The following is a 24,824-nucleotide window of genomic DNA, read 5'->3' on the forward strand; positions in this document are numbered from 1 at the left end:
TTCGAGGATGTTAAAGCATGTATTGTCCTCTGACGAGAAGGAAATGCAGAAACTGGACTACCACAAAGCTCATAAGGTTGCAATACTATTAAAGGATCTAATATATGCTTTAACATCCTCCACTTAACACGTGAAGGAAGTGGCAATGATTCCAAAACCAGCTGTGTTCATCATTCTAAAGAAAATACTGTGAACCGCGGGACACAAATGGCCACGACGATGACCCAACGCTACCGTTTGTCAAATTGTCGCTGTGAGTTTTATCTCCTTATCTGTGTGCGTTAATGTGGTCTGCCTATAGGATAAAAAGAAGAGGGAGGAAGGGACCTTCCATCTGCCGTAACAGCGAGATCCCATCCTTCTCTACCCCGTATTGGACACTGACCACAATACACGCAGGGCTCGGCATAACAACAAACACTTGGTGGTCCTCCCCCTGTTCTTGTAGTTTCTTGTGCGTTCTCGGCGCCGCTGCCGGGGCTGGAGGAAGAGGACAAAGTAGGAGGGCGCGTTCACGTGGGCGAACATGGATCGTCTCCTCTTCTCGCTGGGTGCTTCTCATCAACGTCATATATACGGACAACTTGAAACAGGTATACTTCGTGCCTGCTATACTTCGTACTCGCTGTTTATTGGCAGTGTAGGATGAGGTGCAAATTACTCATCGTGCGTGGGCCCCGCTTTTCCTGCTCGGTTCTCCCAATCCCCAACACCCACGTCACCTGCCTCCATGAGCCAGGCATTTAAGAACTCCAGCCTGCCACCTTCCCCGTCTCCCCCCGTCTCCCGATACGGCAGGCGTACTTTCCGCCGCGGGTGCAAGAAGCACTGCTCCCTGCCTCGTCCTTCGACCTCCCCCGAACGGAACGCCCCGTCGGTCGATCACGCGAATATTGAGATGCTTGTTTCCCTACCTTCGCGTGCCCTGCGAGACATCCTACAATCTCCGCGCTGAGCCCCCATTTAATCGATGCAGCTTCGGTTCCATCAATCATAAAGCACGGCGTGGCCATCCTCACCGTTGGATTGCTTATTATCCTATTTTTTCATTTTTCTTGCTGTTCTGATTCGTTTGTCCATAAAAATTCCGCTTTTTATTTTTGAATTATTATTCTTTGGATGTGATATCGAATTTACGGTTAAATAATTTCGGTAGGATTATTTGGATTTTTTTTAAGGAATATGTTCATTATTTTTTGAATATTGGGGAAGAGGATAAATAGAATGAAGGAGCTGGTGGAAGAGAGGCCTACGTCGAAGCCGATGCTGAAGAAGCCACCGGGGTACCTCGACCCCGCGGCGCCGTACCCGGCAGCGCCGAGGCCGCCGCCCAGGCGGCAGCCGCTGCCCCCGGCCTTCCGCCAGCCCGGGAAGCCACTAACCCAGCAGCGCCATCGCCGACCGCGGCGCTCCTGCTGTTGCCGCGTCTGCTGCTGGGCCTCCGCTGTGGCCCTCGTCTTGGGTACCTTACTTGCCGTCGCCATGGGGCTCGCCTACCTCTGGTTCCAGCCGCGGCTCCCCTCCTTCCGCCTCGAGTCCCTCAACGCCACCGCGCTCCGCGTCGTCGCCAGCCCCGACGGGACCTTCCTCGACGCGGCTATCAAGGTCGGGATCCTGGCGACTAACCCCAACGGGAGAATCGTGCTGGAGTACGGCGACGGGGACGCCCGGGTGGTGGTGGCGGACGACGACGGTGACGTGGGGGTGGGGGCGGTGGCGATCACGGGGTTCGAGCAGGGGAGGAGGAACCGGACGGTGGTTCGGTTTGCGGCGGCGGCGAAGGGGGTAGCTGTGGATGAGGTGGCTGGGGCGAGGATCCGAGCCGGGTTCAGGAGTAAGGAGGTGCGTTTCGGAGTGGAGTTGAGGACGAAGGTGGGGCTCCAGGTGGGCGGTAAGAGCACCGGGAAGGTGTTGATCCGGGTGGGGTGCAGCCCGGTGAGTTTACAGCAGGGGGTGAGCGGTGGGACGCTGCCCAAATGCCTCTTCTACTTGTTTAGTTGGTGAGCTGCCTCTCTTCCCTATTTAGTATTTCTTGTCACTTCTTACCAGTTGACTCTTTTCTAAAATTATGTCTCTTCTTTTAATGATTATTAATTTTTGGAATTCCTTATTTTGTAGTTCTAGGAATGAATTAGTTTTTATTTATTTCAGTATAATTAGTTGGTTTAAACAATGTGAATGATTGACATGTAAAACCTTAGAATGAGTTTGCCATGTCATTTTTAGTCTGTACTTACAAAAAAGGAAAATTTACTTTGTCTTAATGAGATGTGGCGTAGGAACTGGATGAAATGTGATTGAGAAATCAAAATCATCAACGGAACTGAAGTCTCCATGCATGGTTTTATTGCTTTCCTTAACAACGAGGAACTTTTGATTCCCAAAATAGCAAGGAACTTGTAATTACTTTAGGAGACTTGATTGATCCAATAATCTGATATAAGAAGAGGTAGAGGAAGACCTAAAAAGACTTTAATAAAAACTATAAATAAAAATTTAAGTACTTTAAACTTAACTAAATAAATGGTCTTTTATATATCTCAATGATGACAAAAGATCCATGTAGCTGATCACAAATAGTTGGGACTTACATTTTGTTGTTGTTGTATTGATCCAACAATAATTTCTAACCAAAATCTATTGCTTGATGTATTATATGAGATTTTAGTAGGATGACTAGATTGGTTTTGTTTGATTGGTTCTGCTTAGGTCTGGTTAACCATTTGCAGGTTGTCACCTCGTTCCAATTACTTGAAGTTGTGTTGATCTGATCTGGATCGGAAACTGATTTGTTTAGTGTCCCTTGGTTTGAGAATGGCCCAAGAGGCTTCTGTTGTGAAATTTATTGATGGTTCATTCTTCTATTGTATTGGTAACACAGTCTTGAAAATTCCTTGGCATGTCCTTACTCTTTACACCATTCTGAATCACGTATGAGGAATTATCAAACATTGGGTGCCTACGATCTCTACTTGAGCCTGACTTGATCATGTTGCAGGGTGGGTAGTGTTTGTTCTGTTAGTGTTCCTCCTCTTCCCTTATCCCTGAGAAGGGTGATACTTGGACTTGATCTGATAGCATAGCTGCTGTATCTCCTCGTTGAATGGTAGATTCAATGTGCAATTTTCTCAAGATATAAGGTCAATTAAGATGGAAGATGTCTTGTAGTAATTGCCACTTCAAAGATTATTTAAACAAGTCCTTTATGGTATCTGGTGTTATGCCATGTGAGATGTTTTTGAAACCCTTTTTCTGCTGATTTTGGATACATATAGGAGATCTTTTTCCGGGTCCATTTTGGAATGTACTAGTCAAGTACACAATGTATTATTATCACATGTTAAAGCTGCAAGTACTGCACTACCTTTTTCATATTGGATTTGCTTCAAGACAAGCTTATTAAGACAACTATAGAAGTGAAATGATTCTATCAACTTTTCCAATCAATTGGATAAATGAAGGTATAGACCAAGATAATGGAATATTTCATCTTTTAGCTTGAATAGATTATATGTTTACAAGCAAAGGGGCCAAAATCTATATTTTGCTTCATCATTAGCAACATTACATTTGAAAGTATATCGCAAGGTCCTGGGCTCGAATCCCACTTTCGTCACTTACCCCTTGTAAAAAAAAAACATTACGTTTGAAAAGTTTATTCCAACAAATAATTGCATTATTTGGTAAATGATTCTTTGTTGGTTAAAGATAGAAATTGTCATCATCTAGCTAGCAGACAGGGTGATGAAGATAAGATTCTTCCTACCGCAAGGAGAGTCCATATGTTGTTCAGCTTTGTATTGGTCATGGAATGCATGCATAAGGATGGTTTTGAAGCCTTAGTTGGTTTAAGTATGCATGTATTGTTGGCATATGTTACTTTCTGAGGCTTCACTTGTTGCAGCCGTGGAACCCATGAATGGACAGACATCGATAGGCCACCTCGAGTTAATCTTAACAAGGGATTCTCGTAATGGTGAATTTTGATTATGTGGTTTGATTAAGATGTTTCACTAGCTTTTTTCAGCTTCTCATTTCTCCCAGTATTTTATACTAATTCTTCAGTTTATATTGTGTATTAGATAACCTATGAATTATATGAAGTTTATGCTTATGTACTTTCAATGGACAATCAACTTACTCTAGGAACACATGACAAGAGCAGAGCATAAAGTTTCATATAGGGAGTCCACATATTAACCTAAGGACAATATTTTTGCCATTAAGCAAACTTCTTAGAGTGACATATATGCACAAGGAAAGAAATAATCTGATTATTATTAAATTAAGATTGCTACAATATACCCATAAAAAATATGTTTATATGCACAAAAGTAGCTTTGAGATTTAATGTGTTGGTACTAGGTGTCGAAAAGAAAATTGACTGGCTGTTCAGATTGAAACAAGTGAAGTAATGATGGATAAAACTTGATCTTTTGGCACTTTGAGCCAGATTTAATTAAACATCTAGAAAGTCAGGTAGAAATCAATGTGATGGCTACATAAGTTTTTCAAAGTTTTCTAACTTCTAAGAGTTTCCTTATCAAGTTATTATGTGTGCCTAATATTTAAGTAGGCAATTTATAGAAGATGTGTGAGGTCATATTATCATCTTCTAAAACTTTAACTAAACGTTTATGATTAGAAATGAATAAACAACCTGTACAAAATGTGTTAAATAATTTGTGCATGATCACTAAATGTAAAATTTCAATTAGACTAAGTGCATTCTTACTGTCTTGCTTAAGAATGACATATTTTTCATATGGAATAGTTATCGATGATAGCATGACATATTTTTCATACAGAACAGTGATTGATGATAGCATATCTTGTTGTGGGTTCCTTTTCCTTTGTTTATCAGTCTAATATTTCTGATCATCTATATCATCTGATGTGTTTCTTGTACATGATCAAAATTGACTCTATGAGCTTACTCTCTACTTTGTGATGTGATTTGTTCTTCTAACAATGTCAGGATTAATTTGCATTGAGAGGGCTTCCTATTTGTATGTCAAAGGAGATGGCATCTGCTGTTGCTGTACGGCAGATCTGTATTTGTTTTCCCATTCTTCGAGTTCAGCTTCAACCTGCCAAATTTACAGCAAGCTCACACTGTATCTTCTTGAAAGGTTTGTATTGACACAAATGATTATCGAATACTAATTTGCAAGAGACACTTGATTTCTTTTGTCTATTGTTTTAATAAAAGTGTTCTAGATAATCAAGTTCTGGCAGTGTTAATAAGCATCATTATGCAAGATTTATGTCCCTTGTATCTCAAAAAATAAATTGTACTTAAGACTTCAAAATTATATGAGAACATGCTGCAAACCACCTCTCATGTTCAATGTTACCATGTTCTCATTTAGTTTTGCTGAAAAATGTGTAAATAGTGAGAAAAAAATATGTGAAGGAAGATGTCTGCTACCTACTGGTGGAATCACAACCGTCGAAGTTCCTGAGAATAAGCAGACATTACAATTTCTGTGAGCTCAAACAAACTCTAGAGATCTTTTTATTAAGCCATTATGTCAGATAATATGAATATGAATCTTAACCGTTTTCATGTTGTTCTTGAAACATTTATTGCATCCATCTATTGCAAGATAAGTTGCATGAATTCTTGGACTATATCTGTTTGTTCTTCTAATATTAGTTTATTGTTTGACAGTATTGTTAGGAAAAAACCTATTAAAGCAGAAAATTCTTTTTCCTCTTTGTGTATCAAAATGGGTTCCTCATCAAAATATCAACTTGATATCCAAATAGAAATATCAACCAGTACAATATAAACAATAGAACAAAAATGAATCAATACAGTGAGATCAAATCTTTTAACGTGGAAAACCGAAAAAAATTATGGGATCGTAGTCCACCTTAAACTTTCACTATCAATAGTAATGATAACAGGTTTACAGTAAATCTTCTCTAAAATAACTAGAGGATCACAATAACATCAATATCATAGATTTTGACTCAAGAACGATGGATCTCCTCAAAAAAGAATTCTAGGTCTCACAAAGTGAGTATAGCAGGAAAATACCTCAAAGAGAGTAAAATATAGATCAACACAATTAGGATTGTAAAGCTTACTGTAAGAATTCTTCGTATAAAATTTGGACTAAAACTGATAACTTTGGCCATCGATCGTCAAGCAGAAATCTCAAAAATCTTACTTTCTCTCTTTGTTGTTTTCTCTCTCTCTCTATGCCGCGGAACACGTTCACTGTGCACCTTTGGTTGCACCGAATCCTTCATCTCGTTTTCTGCTCTCAACTATTTTATCTTTTAATTAATAATTTAATTTGGACTGCAAAAGCCCAATTATCCTAGTCACGTATGGGCTGAACCCAACAAAGTATTGCTAACCCAATCTTTATCTTTAAGATGTGCCTGCGGTTGAACTCTCTATTAGGAAAACTTGAAGACTTCAAATTTGAAACAAAAAAACATGTAGCATTGGCTGCTATTAAAGCTAAAGTTAGCAACAATTTGCAGTTATTATGCATGCAGACATATGATCAGATTGCAGCTATTTGTTGGTCTAAAGAATGGTAGTGGCAGTCTAGGCAAGAGCTTTCATCATTCAACCGAGTGTGATGGTGAAACCATGAATCACTTGAAAGAGATACTGATAGTGTTACTTGTTCTGCATCTGACACTCGAGATAAACCATCCTGAGTAATAATGTTGATTGAGGTGAGGATAGCAGGGAGGAAATATATTCTATTGTTTAGACTTCGGTGTTGACTTCTTAGACATCAGGATCATTGATTGCAACATCAAATGATGGTGGCTTCATCAGTGATCCATTCAAATAATTAATCTTTTAGATCAGTTGCTCAAATCTAGATCAACAGATTAACCTAGTTTAGTTGTCACTCTGGTTTCCTCCTTGTTGGCAGCTCTGCAATAAATGAAGAAAAATAGGTTTTGCAATCACAGTGGTGCTTTTGCACGTTCATTTATTTGGGTTCAATTATAAGGATTTATTTCTGTCACTCTATCTAGCAAACGATAATTTAAATCTTTATTCGTAGTCAACTCAGATGAAAAAGATTGATGATTAATTAGGTCATCAGTAGTCAGTGTGAAACCTATATAATCTTATTAGTATAAATATAAATTATGGGTTAATTGTATATATATATATATAATCGAGTTGGATCAAAGCTTTGGTTCATCTTAGAATATCTTATGACATAATTAATGCCAATATATTTGTTGAGTTGGAGTCGTCCTGACCACTGTTTAGTATGCCATCCATGTGTTAACATCCCATCACCGGTCACGATATTTATAATAGCTTGCTATTAGCAGTAACGGAACAGTGGCCTCTCTCTCTCTCTCTCTCTCTCTCTCTCTCTCTTAACGTTCTCCTTCTGTAGCTGTTATTACAGAAGAGGTCGATGGTTTAGGCGATGGGCTCCGATTTGGAGTTGTGCCCTGCGCTCCGCCACCACGGCAACCACTTCTTGGCCAAGCTCTTCATCTCCGGTCTTCACCTCGGTGCATCCTTCACCCTCCGCTCTTACTTTAGCGAGTACAACGCTGTCACCAGGATGCTCTCAGTTGCCGTGGAGAGAGGATCATCGACGTCGGTCGACGCTGGAGAAGCGAAGCTTCAGGAAGAAAGGTACGAGGTATAAATATATGGATCCTACTCATCCTATTGTTAAAAATAAATTTATAATACAGAAACATTAATGTCAAGGATTAAAATCTAATATATCTTAGATATGAGAAAAAAGATGCTTATCTTTATTCAATATGCTTATATCGAATCGAAATATCTCCTGTTATTATCATTTTCGATCCATTTTCGATCCCTGTAAGAAGCTAACCCTCTTCGTCTCTCTTACTTCTCGCAAGGCTACCCTTATTGGTGGAGTCGCGTTCCGAAAAATCACAAAAACACAAACCTTTCTTATATAAGGGCAGGTTTATAAAGGCATATTGGATATTTCTTTTTATGAAGATCAATATTTAAGTATTTGATTAGAATCTAATTATTATTTTTAATATATCTCATCAATTAGGTTATAAGCCTAACCATTCTCCCACTTGACTCGTAAATCGAGAGAGATGCAAAATAAAAATTTTAAAATCATAATAATAAAATAAAATTTATTTTAAAATAGTTTTATTTGATTGGATTCTGAATTTTGAAAACAAAATTATATGTGCATAATTTTATAAAATATATTGATATATCCAACAAATATCAAAATACTATATTAAGTCAGACTATCAATCGAGTCATACTGGTTATATGTCATTTGTGTTATAATTCTTTTTATTTACTATAATACTGTCAATTCTTTTCAATACAATCCATAACGATCCTTATAATTTATCTTATTATCATGTACAAGCATAATATGTACATACATAAATAAAAAATAAGATAACAAAAATAATAATTTTAATTATGTAAATAAAAATATTTATCATAATGTTCATTCAAATATCATAGCCATGCTCGTGAACCCAATCATAAGAACACATTTTGTAAATATCTTATATCGTAAGACTTTAAGGAATGGACAAGTAATCAATACATTAGAATTCAAATTTGTAACTGATATTTAGTTGTTTCCAAACTCCTTTTCTAACCACTAAGTATTATGTGTCGATATGCTTAGAACCACTATAATACTTGTTATTATTAGAGAAAAAACTATCACGATATATCATAAAATATCTTCAACTACTTACAATTGAGTCTAACCACTTGATTAGTAATCTTAAAGAATGTTATTAAATAACTTTCTCTATCAATAATATAATAATATATTGCTTTATATTTTTTTATAAATTATACCTCCAACTAATATAATATAAATCATAAAATGAAATTCCTATTATTGAAGTAATTTATAGAATCAATATATGAAAATATTATTATTTTAAGCTGATCTAATCTCTCATGGGCATATAATCATTCATCCTTTATAGATATTTTATTATTTTTTTATAACCTTTCAATAATTTATTCTTAGGTAACTATAATATCTATCTAATATTCTAATTGTAAAATTAATATTTAGTTGATATGAATATATAGTAGAGTTCTAATTGCGCATGCATACAAAATACCCTTCACCTAATTTTTTTTCAAGACATTTTTAGGACATTAGCTTACTCTTAATTTTTCACTTGTAGTCATAGGTGTAGCATTTATTGAGTAAAGTTGCATGTTAAATCTCTCTAAGATTCATTCAATATATATTTTTTGATATAGTTTTATCGATCATTAAGGTGCATTCCTAAATATCCTTATGCTAATAATATAAGTTGTCTCATTTATATTAATCATCAAAAAATTCTTGGTGAGAAAGTTATTAGTTTCGTATAGTAAACCAAGATCACTATCCACATACAAAGTCAAAATAATAAATTTATTCTCATTGACCTTCATATACATACATTGATTAACAAAACATTTATTTAATCCAAATGATATAACAAATTGTTTAGAAGCTTGTTAACGTCATAAATTGTTTTCTTAAGTCTATAAATCAAATATTTTTTTTTCTTTTCTGTAAGTCCTTCAAATTGTTCTATATATATTTCTCCATATAAATTCATATTCAAAATATTATTTTTACATCTATCTGATATAACCCAATATTATAATAAGCTACTAAGACCATGATAATTCTTAATAAGTCCTTTTTAGAAACTAGAGAAACAATCTTGTTGATGAACCTTATGTCATGGTCGATGAGTCTATACGGCTTGGTCCGATTGGTGATGTCCAAGGTCGTCCCAGGAATGAGGTCCTCTCCTGATCGGGTCAAGCTCGGGATCGTTTGAGATGCGCCTCTTTAGCGAGCTCGTTCACCTTTATCGTTGTCAGATCCCTGCACACCAGCCTAGGTTGGGATGGGGAAGGGATTCCCGACTTAGGCCCATCTGAACATTAAGTCAGTGGAATTCCTTTTTGTTAAAGATCTTGCCCCTTGTCAGATGTTGGCAAGGGGCTTTTATCATAGTGCCTAAGGGTCGATCATACATGACTTTTGCACGTCTGTCGACTCCCCGAGCGACGAGTTTATACCTTCGGATGTTCGCCACCCGGGATATGTGGAATGACGCCGCATGCTTCCTGGTGCGGTCCTTATTGGGGCGGCGCTGGTTGGTGTGGCCCCAAACGGCACGGGAGGAGAGTGGTCGTTATCCCGGATTCCTAATGGCACATCCGACGTGGCACCATGTCTGCCTCTCGAGGCTCCACGCTTGGGCTGGTGAGGTGGGGGTCGTGTCCACGTGACAGAATCCATAATATGCCATATCACTTCTCCCCCCAACAAGGCGTGCTCTGGGATCCTCATGAGGAGCTGAGGGCATGGTTGGGTCATTAAAGTGACGGTCGAGTGTCTACTGGCCGAGTTACGCGACTTGGGCAAAGGCTGGTCCTGTTGGTCGAGCCACTCAACTCGGGCATTGGGTGGACTGGTTGGACAAGATGTTGCTCATGCGTCAACTGGCCGAGTTGCATGTCTTGGGCAAAGACTGATCCTATTGGTCGAGCCACTCAACTCGGGCACTGGATGGACTGGACGAGGCGTTGCTCATGCGACAACTGGCTGAGTTGTACAACTTAGGCAAAGACTGATTCTGTTGGCCGAGCCACTCAACTCGGGCACTAGATGGACTAGTTGGACGAGGCGTTGCCTGTGCGACAACTAGCCAAGTTGTATAACTCGGGAAAAGACTGATTATGTTTGCCGAGCCACTCAACTCGGGTACTGAATGGGCTAGTTGGATGAGGCATTGCTTGGGCGACTACTGGCCGAGTTGTATGACTCAGGCAAAGATTGATTCTGTTGGCCGAGCCACTCAACTCGGGCACTGGATGGACTGGTTGGATGAGGTGTTGCTTGTGCGACAACTGGCCAAGTTGTATGACTCGGGCAAAGACTAATTCTGTTGGTCGAGCCACTCAATTCGGGCATTGGATGGACTGGTTGGACGAGGCATTGCTCGTGCAATTACTGGCCGACTTGTATGACTCGGGCAAAGATTGATTCTATTGGTTGAGCCACTCAACTCGGGCACTGGATGAACTAGATGAGGCGTTGCTCATGTGAAAACTAGCTGAGTTGTACGACTCAGGCAAAGACTGATTCTGTTAGCTGATCCACTCAATTCGGGCACTGGATGGACTGGTTAGACGAAGCGTTGCTTGTGCGACTACTAGCCGAGTTGTACGACTCGGGCAAAGACTGATTCTGTTGGCCGAGCCACTCAACTCGAGCACTGGATGGACTGGACGAGGTGTTGCTCGTGCGAGAACTGGCCGAGTTGTACGAGTTAAGCAAAGACTGATTCTGTTAGTTGAGCCACTCAACTTGGGCACTGGATGCACTAGATGAGGTGTTGCTCGTGCGACAACTGACCGAGTGGTTCCTTGCAAGTTTGGAGGGAAGTTGTCCGTGATTCATCACATCATATGTGTTGGTGGGAAATTTCTAGCAGCATATGGGTTTCTTGGTGAGAACTTGGCGAATCTGGGGAATCTGGGGAGTAATGCTGACATTATTTCTTACCTCGGGGAGCCCAAGTGTCACCTTATGGCAGCGGGTTTCCTCTTTATAAACCCCTTCCTGTGTAGTGTGGTGGCATCGCTTAATCATCGTTCTCCTGCTTACGTCTCGGATCATTGCTCTTTGCCTCGAGGTCGGGATGTCTTCGTCTTCCTTGTCTTCCTCTTCTTCTTCGAGTCAGTCGGCTCCCGAGGTCAGCGACTCAGGTTCCGGTAGTTCTAGGATAGAGGTGGTCAGTTCCTCGTCAGGTAGCTTGCCCTCGGTGGATTCGAGTGCCTTCGCAACCCTTTAAGTGATGAGATCATGGCACGACATCAACTCGGTGGTGACCGAGGAACTCTTAGGTCCAATTCGGGGTTGTTACAGTATCTCGAAGAATTATGGGCTTCATGCTCTGTGTCCTAATCAGTGCCCTAATGACCCATTTCCCAACATGTTTGGTCTAACCACGGATGCTCTTGAGGTGGGGATGCGGTTCCCCTTGTATCCGATTATCGAAGAATGCCTTCGTTGGTGGGGGATTTCACCATCCCAGATGGCGCCGAACTCTTGGCATTACCTAGTGGCTTTCCTCAGGGAGTGCTGGGGGGCGGGGATCGAGCTCCAAACACTTTTCTTAGTCTGCTTTTGTCTATGCAAGGGGTGAGGCAGGTATTACTTGACCGCCTGAGGTGGCTTTAAGATTAGCAAGGCACCCTCTAACAACAAAGGGTGGAAAACTCGTCACCTTTTTGTGAGCTATAGTCGGGGGTGGGGGTTTTGCATCGGATGGACTTCCCGAGCCATCAGCAATGTTCCCCCATTTCTTTCCCATGAGAAGACCGAGCATGTGGAGCGATTAAGAGAGATTCTGTCTTCCTCACGAGCAATCAGGGGAATGACCGAGGAGTGGCTAGTCAAAGCGGGACTAAGCCCAGCCCCTAGGGTACGGTCAGATTTGTGCCTGGAGCGCTTCCTTCATTTTTGGTGTGTTTTACTAACTGATCCTTCGTTTGTAGAAATGGTGAACCTCAAGTCCTTAAAGGGGATGCCCTGCCCTTTGGCTGTGGCACAATCGACTCGGGAGCGTTAGGGGTCCGACCCTAGGGTCCCTTCAAAGAAGAGCACGTCGACGCGAGAGTCAAGGTCACCCAAGGAGCCAGAGATAAGTCGGTCGAAGAAAGAGGCCAAGGTCGGAACCTGGAAGGTGTCCGAGGGCATGGCGACCCACGAATCAGTGGCTCAGGGAATGTGTGAGTCAGGCGGTGTCTCCCAAGGCAAGGGTTCGGCCTGTGCATGAGAAAGGCAGCGCACCGGATCCTCCACCGATGGTCCCTCGGGAAAGTCGACAGTGCGCCTAAAGTCGATGCGGGACTTGTGTCACATCCGGGCTTGCTCCAAGGGTGAGCCTTTCTAAGCCCTTAGTATGGCTGACCTTGTGGAGGAGGAGCGAAGGCCCCCTATAGCATGAGATAGCCGACTCTCAAGGCTGAGAGTAAGATTTGGTCTGATGGGTCGGCAACCCAAGAGTTCTCGCGAGGGGTGCTCCATCCGATGCTAGCAAAGCAGCTGTACTGTTCACCTTCCATGGTGCTGATGGATCGGGCAGCCAAGTCCCTTGTTTGGGTAAGTTCGGTGCTTCTCCCCACCATTGTCCATCCGAACATAGTGCTAACATCGACCCTAATGCAGAGCCAACATTACACCATGGCCTTGATCGATCGTATCTACGATGTCGGCAGGGTGATCAAGCGCTTGGGCGAGATGAACTCAGGCCTTTGTCGAGAATTTGAGGAGTTGAAAGGCGGGCCTGGTCCGATGACTGTGGCGGTAGCCAAACAGCATGCCGCGGGTTTGGAAGCCGAAGTCGAACGACTGAAGGTCAAGTTGGGCGACTCCCAATGCCAGTTGAAGGAGAGTCGGGGGCAAGTATAGGATTTGGATGATGAGCTACTCACCCTCTCTCAGAACGTCGAGGCTGCACGGTTTGCCTCCCGGGCGGTGCAAGAGGCTTTAAACGAGGAGCATTGGGTGGCGCCTGAAAGAGTGAGGGAGGAAATTGCCGAATACAAGAAGTCCCCAGTGTTTGAGCTTGGTCTGCAGAGGTTGGGACAAGTAATGTATGAGTTCGGGTATTGAGTCGCCCTCGCTCACTTATGTTGAATCTTGGATTTTGATGATGAAGTCAATTATTATTTGGTTATCTAATCCATATGTTGAGATAAGTGTACGGGATTAACTGTGATGACAGTAAGACATGCAACAGGTGTTAAGCCGGAGTCAAGACCAAGATCATATTGGGGGTTCAAGAGTTCGTCGGAAGTCCGGATGGTTGTCGGAGGTTCTGCGGGAACAATCTGAAAAGTCTAGGAGCTTGTTAAAGAAGCTCATCGAAACTCACCAAGAGGATCGTCGCAAGTCCAGGAGTTTGCCGAGAGTCCGCCGGAGCAACACCGAGGGTTCGTCGGATGTTCGTCGGAAGCTCACCGGAAGAAGCGATTGATGTCTTAATTATCGTAGTTAGCATGTAGATTAAGTTAGGATTGGGAGGTGATCCCATCAACTTAATTTGGGGCCAACTGGGCCCTTAGCAGACCCAAATTGGGCCAAATGTATCAGCCCATTCAGACCTAGAATTCTTGGCTGGCAGTGGCACCACCCAGGAGACTCGGTCTCCTAGGAGTTCCGGGCGGTGGTACCGCCCCTGTTAGGCGGTGGTATCGTCGGCAGTTATTATTGCCAGCGGTGGTACTTGCTAGTCATAGGTGCCCAGCAAGCCAATTGTTGGGAAATCTTGGGGGCGACATCACATGCGCAGCGGAAGAACAAGAAAACAAAATCCCCGATTCCCAAAAAGATGTTCGTCGTCGTGCGAAGATTGGTACGCAAAAATCCGCGAAACATGAAACTGCGTATAGAGTAGATTGTGTTACCTAGGGAGATCGTATATCCCTGTTTCCTTGCAGATCCTTAGGAGAGGGTAAAGGAGGTCAAGCGTCCTCCTCTCTAGCGGTGATCCACACAACAGGGTTGCGACGACGCTCCTCAAAAACTCCAAGCCTGATCTGAGGTGGAGAGGAAGAGGAGAATAGGAAAGGCAAGCAAAGGCTCTAGCCTATGAGGCTCTGAATCCCTCCTATTTATAGAGGTCCCCTGTCAAACCCTAATGGGTCCTCCCCTAGTGGGTATTGGATCTGCATCCAATAAGACAAAGGGCTCTGTCGGATATCTCATATCCAAACCTCTACTCATCGCAATCCCTACCATATGTGTGTGACCCTCTAGGCCCAATATCGAGCTGGCCGTGAGTCATACCTGTCAGAACTCCTTCTAACTCAGTGAATTATTATCTCTGTAATAATTCACTTGACTCATCGACTACGGAAGTACTAGGCCACTACGCCGTAGTCCCCAGACGATACAGGGGAATCCAATCCATTGGACCTGTCTGTCCTCAGTTACTGTTAGGATCGAGAGCACTAAGAGGGGGGGGGGTGAATTAGTGCAGCGGATATTTTTCAGCGATTAAAAAACGAAAGCTGCGTTCGTTCGATAAAGACTATTTTGATGCAAAAGCCGATTCTAAGATTACTTATGATTAAGTGCAGTTTACGTTTAAACACAGTTAGCGTCTAAACGCAGTTTGCGTCTAAATGCAGATTGCGTCTAAACTCAGATTGTGTCTAAGCGCAGTTTGCGTCTTAGAGCAGATTGCGTCTAAGCGCAGATTGCGTCTAAACGCAGATTGCGTCTAAGCGCAGATTGCGTCTAAACACAGTTTGCGTCTAGGAGCAGTTTAAGCAGAAGTATAAAGACAATGTGCTGCTGTTATACAGCTCAAAAAGTAATCTGCAAAAACAGATTTACGTCTAAACGCAGATTTACGTCTAGACGCAGATTTACGTCTAAACGCAGATTTACGTCTTAAACGTAGATTTACGTCTGAACTTTGAAACTCGTTTGTATACTCGCAGAAGGCAGTATGCAGTTGAAATCAAGACGTAAACGTGAACTGAGATCTGATGATTTTGCGAGGAAAGCCGATTTACGTCTAAATGCAGTTTTACGTCTAAATGTTGAAACTCGTTCGTAAAATTGTAGAGGACAGTTTGCAGTTAACAATAGGATCAAAATGTAAGTGTAAACTGCAAAGAAACTCGTTCGTAAAAGCACGGAAGACAGTTCTGCAGAATCAAACGTAAACGTAAACTGTAATGTACGAAAATACGAATTTACGTCTGAATGCAGATTCGGAAGAACAGCACTTAGAACTTGTTCGTGAAAGCGCAGAGAGCAGTAGTAATGAAGGAGGTTTGCAGTAATGATAAAGTGCTCAAAAATAAACGCAAACCAGAGATTTAGAGTGGTTCGGTCAGCCTTGACCTACTCCACTTTTGGCTTCCTCCACTGACGAGGTCGCCGACGTCAACTAGGGGCCTTCCTTCAATAGGCGAAGGCCAAACTGCCCTTTTACAGTTTCTCTCCTTTTGACAGGCTCAGGAGACAACCTTTACAGACCTTTCTCTCCTCACTTTACAACTGAAAACTTGAAGAACAGAAGGAGGAGACTTAAAGGCTTTACAACACTTTTGAGCTCTTAGAATCACAGAAAAGATCAAAATTTTGGTGTAGGTCTTTCTCTTTTCAGTGCTGAATGGGTTGGGAATTTATAGGCCCCAACCCAATTCAAATTTGGAGCTCAAAACAATCAAATCCCGGAATTTTGGGATCAGGCGGTTGCACCTCTTGACTGGAGAGGTTGCACCGCCTGGCAGAGCTCGAAGACCGAGCTCAGGCGGTGCTACCTCTCTGCCAGGGAGGTTGCACCGCCCAGTCTTGCTCGAAGACTGAGCTCAGGCGGTGCCACCTCTCTGTCAGGGAGGTTGCACCGCCCAGTCTAGCTCGAAGACTGAGCTCAGGCGGTGCCACCTCCCGGCTGGGGAGGTTGCACCGCCCAGTCTTGCTGGAAGGCCTAGCTCAGGCGGTGCCACCTCCTGGCCTGGGCGGTTGCACCTCCTGGTGCAATCAGGGTCCGAATGGTTCATTCCATTCGGCCCAATTTCAGTCTTTTAGGGGCCCAATTGCCCCAAGATTAAGCCAATGGGATCACCTCCCATTTTCCAACTTAATCAACGTGCTAACTATGATTAAATCTAAGACAACTTCTGCAGCTTTGCTTCGGTGCGTCAATCGCTCCTTCCGGCGAGTTTCCGACGAACTTCCGTCGATCATCCGATGAACCCTCGGTGATGCTCCTGCGGACTTCCGGCAAACTCCTGGACTTTGCGACGATCCACTTGGCAAGTTCCGACGAGCTTCGCTTGGCAAGCTTCTAGACTTCTCGGATCTGTTCTCGCAGAACCTCCGACGACCGTCCGAACTTCCGTTGAACTCTCGAACTCCCAACGTGATCATGAACTTGACTCCGGCGCAACTCCTGCTGCTTGTCTATCTTTCATCGTAGTTAATCCTGCACACTTATCTCAACACATAGATTAGACAACAAATGACAATTGACTTCATCATCAAAATCCGAGATTCAACAATCTCCCCCTTTTTGATGATGACAATCAATTGATAATGGAGTTATCCTTAACTCCCCCTGTCTATATGCCATAGTTGAGATAAGTCAACCTTGAATTCAAGACCTAAGAATTCAAGTGACGTATTGATAAGTTAGATCAGTTAAACTTATCAATACTCCCATCATAATACTCATCATGATGTATCTCTTCAAGGATGATGTCAGGGCTTGACATACATCAACAAGTTTGTATGATTGTGTTTGTAACTATTCATCATGTAGTTTGAACATTATCATATAAAGCTGTGAAACTTATTACATGATGCACACATTTGAAATATTCTAGCAAGTTTTGCATTTTCTTCACATGATAAGATATCAACTCAGGGCATAATGCAAACTTTAGCACATGTTCATATATCTCTTGGTGATGCAAGGATGGCATAATCATAGCAGTGTTTATAGCATCATTCATAGTATTTCTAATCATGGCAGTGTTTATCAATTCATATATATATCTCCCCCTTTGTCATCAACAAAAAGCATAGTAATCATGATACCAGAAAATAATAGTAGCAAGCTTATAGAGGAATTTTACATAGATTGCTTTAAATACTTCTTCCCCTTTGTGTTATAATCCATTGTAAAGATTTTGCAGGATGGAATACATACACATGAATCACTTCATCAAATCTATTTCAGAAACTCATTTTTTATGAAGGTGTACGAGAAAATCTGTTTCATAAATAAGATGCATTCGGACAAGATTTTGTTGCAGATTTTCACATATAATCATAGAAACATGGCAATCAAGTGGTTTGATTATTCAACATAGTCCGAAAAAAAAATGATTTTAACAAATTTATCTGTTCGGACACATCAACATTCCTAATTCTCTTCTAATGAAATTAAATTGTTCTTCACTTAGAGGTTTTGTAAAAATGTCAGCTAGTTGATGTTTAGTATCAATGAACTCTATGGTTACGTCATGATTGGTGACATGATCTCGTATAGAGTGATGTCTAATATCAATATGTTTTGTTCTTGAGTGTTGTATAGGATTCTTGGTTAAGCATATTGCACTTGTGTTATCACATTTAATTGGAATATTTTTGAGATGAACTTTATAATCTTCTAAGGTATTTTTCATCCATACAACTTGTGCACAGCATGCACTTGCTGCAATATATTCAGCTTCGGTTGTTGATAGTGCAACCGAATTTTGTTTCTTTGATGACCAGGAAACAAGGGCATGTCCTAAAAATTGACATGATCCTGATGTACTTTTTCTATCTAATCTACAGCCAGCAAAGTCAGCATCAGCATAAGCAATTAACTCAAAATTCTCTGATTTTGGGTACCATAATCCTAGATTTGTGGTACCATTAAGATATCTGAATATTCTTTTAACTGCTTTGAGATGAGATATCTTAGGGTTTGATTGAAATCTAGCACAAAGTCCTACACTGAACATGATGTCTGGTCTGGTTGCAGTGAGGTAAAGTAAACTTCCTATCATACCCCTATAAGTTTTTTGATCAAAGCTTTCTCCACTTTCATCAATTTCTAACTTAGTGGAGGTGCTCATAGGAGTGTTACTAGCCTTTGAGTTGTTCATGTTAAACCTTTTTAATAAATTCATGGCATATTTAGTTTGACTAATAAAGATGCCATTGCTTAGTTGTTTGATTTGTAAACCTAAGAAGAATGTTAATTCTCCCATTAAGCTCATTTCGAATTCAAGACTCATAGTTTTAGCAAAAGATTCACAAAGAGATTCATTTGTAGAGCCAAAGATGATATCATCAACATAAATCTGAACAATGAGAAAATTATTTTCAAAATTCTTGATAAACAATGTAGTATCAACCTTGCCTTTTATGAAATTATTTTCAATGAGAAAAGAACTAAGTCTCTCATACCAAGCCCTTGGGGCTTGTTTTAAACCATAGAGAGCTTTAGTTAATCTAAACACATGATTAGGGAGGCTATTATTTTCAAATCCAGGAGGTTGTTCAACATAAACTTCTTCGGAAATAAAACCATTTAGAAAAGCGCTTTTAACATCCATTTGAAATAACTTAAAATTATTACAACTAGCATAGGCAAGGAGCATCCTTATGACTTCCAATCGAGCCACAGGTGCGAAGGTTTCTTCGTAATCGATACCTTCTTCTTGGTTGAAACCTTTGGCCACTAATCTAGCCTTGTTTCTAACCACGATACCATTTTCATCTTGCTTGTTTCTAAAGACCCATTTAGTACCAATAACTAAATGGTCATTTGGCCTAGGAACAAGCGTCCACACCTCATTTCTCTCAAATTGATTTAATTCATCTTGCATTGCGATAATCCATGAATCATCTTTCATGGCTTCATCAACACATTTGGGTTCAATTTGGGAGAGAAAGGCGGCGTTGGCACAAAAGTTTTTAAAAGAAGATCGTGTTTGAACCCCCTTTGATGTGTCTCCTAGGATTAGCTCCTTAGGATGAGCATCTACATACTTCCAATCCTTGGGTAAGGATGTTTCGGAAGTGGATGCATCCAAGTTGCTAGTTGGAGACGGGGTTTCGTTTAAATTCAAGGAATCAAAATTAACATCATCATCAAGATCATTTTTCTTAATTTCTGAAATCTCATTGAAAACAACATGGATGGATTCTTCAATAATTAAGGTTCTTTTATTGAAAATGCGAAAAGCTTTAGAAACCGAAGAATAACCAAGAAAGATTCCTTCATCAGATTTAGCATCGAATTTTCCTAAGTTATCCTTTTCATTCAAGATAAAACACTTACACCCAAAGACTTTAAAATATGAGACATTGGGTTTTTTGTTATTCCATAACTCATAAGGAGTTTTGGTGAGTAAGGGTCTTACTAGGACTCTATTTAAAATATAGCATGCAGTGTTTACAGCTTCGGCCCAAAAATATTTGGGTAGGCTATGTTCATTCAACATGGTTCTTGCCATTTCTTGTAAATTTCGATTTTTTCTTTCTACTACCCCATTTTGTTGAGGATTTCTTGGAGTAGAGAAATTATGGTTGTATCCGTTGAGTTCACAGAATTCTTGGAAATCATGGTTTTGAAATTCTCCACCATGATCACTTCTAATTGACGAAATCATAGATCCCTTCTCATTTTGAACAAGTTTACAAAACTTGGTAAAATATCTAAAGCATTCATTTTTCTGTTTTAAGAAGTAGGTCCATGTATATCTGCTATAGTCATCAATAATGACAAAGGCGTATTTGCTACCTCCTAGACTCGATGTAGAGATTGGTCCGAACAAGTCCATATGGATCAATTGTAAGGGCCTAGAGGTGCTTATTTGATTCTTAGCTTTGAAGCTACCCTTAATTTGCTTACCTAATTGGCAAGAATCACATACATTATCTTTGATGAACTTGATATGAGGAATTCCTCTTACAAGTTCTCTAGATGATACTTGAGTGATTAGTTTCATGCTCGCATGACCTAATCTTCTATGCCATAGCCAAGCATCCTCATTCATAACGGCAAAACACATTTCATCACATAAGTCATTGATGTCAATAGTGTATACGTTATTTTGTTTTAATGCAATCATAGATATATTTTTGTGTGGTTTTTCAATGATGCAAGCATTAGATTCAAATCTTATAATATATCCTTTATCACATAATTGACTAATGCTCAAGAGGTTATGTTTTAAACCATCAACTAGTAAAACATCTTCAATAGAGAAGTTGGATTTGTTACCTATGGTTCCTTTGCCAATGATTTTACCCTTGTTGTTGTCTTCGAAGGTGACATATCCTTCGTCTATGCTAGTGAGCTTAGAGAATTGAGATGGATCTCCGGTCATATGCCTTGAGCATCCACTATCAAGGTACCATCTCTTGCTCCTAGCTTGCGATGGTTTAGTTTTCTACAAGAAAGGATGATGTTTAGGTACCCATTTGCTTTTGGGTGCCTCATAAATAGATCTACATTTCTTATCATGTTGCATAGAATTTGTCATGGTTCCTTTAGGAACCCAGATTAGTTTGTTTGGACTTATTTTCTTGAATGGACAACAATGTGTCTTGTGTCCAGATTTGCAACAAAAGTTGCACTTGGTTTGGTGTTGAACATGTAAGATGGAGCCTTTTACGAAGGTGGTTGGATTTTGGTGAGGACTTCTCACAAATCCAATTCCGCTCCTTTTTGGAATGTGACCCTTGTTTGCAAGGATCATGTTTAATGACTTGCTACCAACCTCGAATTTCTTCAAGGTGTCCTTGAGTAGCAGGTTTTCTTTTTGCAAAGTTTCTAAATCATGACATTTGATACATGAATTTAAACTATCATGATGTTCGACTTTTAACTTATCAAACTCACAAGTAAGACTATCATGCATCTTTTTCAGCAATTTATATTTTCTACTTATACTCTTGCATTCGTCAAATAAATCATTGAAAGCATTTAATAATTCATCGAAAGATAAATCAGCATCTATTGAATTCGTTACCTCATCTTCGATGGCCATTAAGGCGTAATGAGCAACTTGCTCGGTGTTGGACTCCTCTTCCTCAGATGCGCTCGAATCATCCCATGTTGCTTGGAGCGCCTTCTTTTTTGTTGTTCTTTTCTTGACTTGGGGACAATCACTCTTGTAGTGTCCCGGCTTTTTGCATTCATAGCAGATTACTTGGTCCTTTTTGGGTTCAAGTTTATTTTTTGCATCATTCTTAAACTTGTTTCTTTTAAAGAACTTTTTAAACTTTCTTGTTAGAAGTGCCAAGTCATCATCACAGTCCTCATCACTTGAGTTTTCTCTCAAGTGGCATTCTGAAGTTTTGAGTGCCATATCCTTCCTGTTCTTTGGAAGGATGTCTTCTTGCTCTTCATGAGCTTTACAAGTCATTTCGTAGGTCATTAATGACCCGATTAGTTCTTCAAGAGGGAAATTTCGCAGATCTTTTGCCTCTTGAATAGCGGTGACTTTAGGATCCCAACTCTTAGGAAGGGATCTTAGTATCTTATTAACAAGCTCAAAATCCGAAAAGCTTTTTTCGAGTCCTTTTAGACCGTTGACGACATCCGTGAAACGGGTAAACATGTCGCCAATGGTTTCACTCGGTTTCATCCGAAAAAGTTCGAAAGAATGTAACAGCAAATTGATTTTTGACTCTTTTACTCTACTTGTGCCCTCATGGGTCACTTCGAGCGTGTGCCAAATATCAAAAGCAGTTTCACAAGTTGAAACACGGTTAAACTCGTTTTTATCAAGTGCACAAAATAAGGCATTCATAGCCTTTGCATTAAGAGCGAAAGCCTTCTTCTCCAAATCATTCCAATCGATCATTGGAAGAGAAGACTTTGAAAAACCATTCTCGACAAGATTCCAAAGATCAATGTCCATAGAAATAAGAAAGATTCTCATTCGGGTCTTCCAATAGGTGTAGTCCGTCCCATTAAACATGGGTGGACGTGTAATGGAATAGCCCTCTTGGTTTCCGGCATAAGCCATCTCTCTTGGGTTTTAATCCTTTTGAGAGTTAACCGGGCTCTGATACCAATTGTTAGGATCGAGAGCACTAAGAGGGGGGGGGGTGAATTAGTGCAGCGGATATTTTTCAGCGATTAAAAAACGAAAGCTGCGTTCGTTCGATAAAGACTATTTTGATGCAAAAGCCGATTCTAAGATTACTTATGATTAAGTGCAGTTTACGTTTAAACACAGTTAGCGTCTAAACGCAGTTTGCGTCTAAATGCAGATTGCGTCTAAACTCAGATTGCGTCTAACCGCAGTTTGCGTCTTAGCGCAGATTGCGTCTAAGCGCAGATTGCGTCTAAACGCAGATTGCGTCTAAGCGCAGATTGCGTCTAAACACAGTTTGCGTCTAGGAGCAGTTTAAGCAGAAGTATAAAGACAATGTGCTGCTGTTATACAGCTCAAAAAGTAATATGCAAAAACATATTTACGTCTAAACGCAGATTTACGTCTAGACGCAGATTTACATCTAAACGCAGATTTACGTCTTAAACGCAGATTTACGTCTGAACTTTGAAACTCGTTTGTATACTCGCAGAAGGCAGTATGCAGTTGAAATCAAGACGTAAACGTGAACTGAGATCTGATGATTGTGCGAGGAAAGTCGATTTACGTCTAAATGCAGTTTTACGTCTAAATGTTGAAACTCGTTCGTAAAATTGTAGAGGACAGTTTGCAGTTATCAATAGGATCAAAATGTAAGTGTAAACTGCAAAGAAACTCGTTCGTAAAAGCACGGAAGACAGTTCTGCAGAATCAAACGTAAACGTAAACTGTAATGTACGAAAATACGAATTTACGTCTGAATGCAGATTCGGAAGAACAGCACTTAGAACTTGTTCGTGAAAGCGCAGAGAGCAGTAGTAATGAAGGAGGTTTGCAGTAATGATAAAGTGCTCAAAAATAAACGTAAACCAGAGATTTAGAGTGGTTCGGTCAGCCTTGACCTACTCCACTTTTGGCTTCCTCCACCGACGAGGTCGCCGACGTCAACTAGGGGCCTTCCTTCAATAGGCGAAGGCCAAACTGCCCTTTTACAGTTTCTCTCCTTTTGACAGGCTCAGGAGACAACCTTTACAGACCTTTCTCTCCTCACTTTACAACTGAAAACTTGAAGAACAGAAGGAGGAGACTTAAAGGCTTTACAACACTTTTGAGCTCTTAGAATCACAGAAAAGATCAAGATTTCGGTGTAGGTCTTTCTCTTTTCAGTGCTGAATGGGTTGGGAATTTATAGGCCCCAACCCAATTCAAATTTGGAGCTCAAAACAATCAAATCCCGAAATTCTGGGATCAGGCGGTTGCACCTCTTGACTGGAGAGGTTGCACCGCCTGGCAGAGCTCGAAGACCGAGCTCAGGCGGTGCTACCTCTCTGCCAAGGAGGTTGCACCGCCCAGTCTTGCTCGAAGACTGAGCTCAGGCGGTGCCACCTCTCTGTCAGGGAGGTTGCACCGCCCAGTCTAGCTCGAAGATTGAGCTCAGGCGGTGCCACCTCCCGGCTGGGGAGGTTGCACCGCCCAGTCTCGCTGGAAGGCCTAGCCCAGGCGGTGCCACCTCCTGGCCTGGGCGGTTGCACCTCCTGGTGCAATCAGGGTCCGAATGGTTCATTCCATTCGGCCCAATTCCTGCGGACTTCCGCCAAACTCCTGGACTTTGCGACGATCCACTTGGCAAGTTCCGACGAGCTTCGCTTGGCAAGCTTCTAGACTTCTCGGATCTGTTCTCGCAGAACCTCCGACGACCGTCCGAACTTCCGTCGAACTCTCGAACTCCCAACGTGATCATGAACTTGACTCCGGCGCAACTCCTGCTGCTTGTCTATCTTTCATCGTAGTTAATCCTGCACACTTATCTCAACACATAGATTAGACAACAAATGACAATTGACTTCATCATCAAAATCCGAGATTCAACAGTTACCATGTACCTATAGTCCCTCATCCATCTAATATCCCAAAGACCGTATATCGAGCATGGTGCTGTCAGACCCATACGGTTTCTACTCGAGTCTCGCTCTAATCGGATTCTCCCGGAGAACTCTTTTTCTCTCAACCCGAATGACCCTGGCCAGAGATTTGTCTGAGCAAGAACACATGGGATATTCCTCTCATGACGCCGAGAGTGGATGATCCTCTATCGACACTCAATAGCCCTCGTAAGGTCGACTACCACTCCCAATGACCAGTTGTACTAGATCTGGGACAGCCAAACCTATAAGTCTGGTATCAAAGAGTGGAGCACTCA

At 41.3% G+C, this 24,824-nt stretch overlaps 1 protein-coding gene across 1 annotated transcript; it reads left to right on the forward strand.

Moving 5' to 3' along the window:
* Positions 1-648: 648 nt before the first annotated feature.
* On the forward strand, positions 649-5,191 carry LOC135641269 (NDR1/HIN1-like protein 6). The gene is made up of 2 exons (XM_065156538.1): positions 649-2,000; positions 4,979-5,191. The coding sequence occupies exons 1-2, from the start codon at positions 1,225-1,227 to the stop codon at positions 4,992-4,994; spliced, it is 792 nt and encodes a 263-aa protein (XP_065012610.1). The 5' UTR covers positions 649-1,224; the 3' UTR covers positions 4,995-5,191.
* Positions 5,192-24,824: the final 19,633 nt, after the last annotated feature.

Source organism: Musa acuminata, chromosome BXJ3-6, assembly GCF_036884655.1.
Source record: "Musa acuminata AAA Group cultivar baxijiao chromosome BXJ3-6, Cavendish_Baxijiao_AAA, whole genome shotgun sequence".
NCBI lineage: Eukaryota > Viridiplantae > Streptophyta > Magnoliopsida > Zingiberales > Musaceae > Musa > Musa acuminata.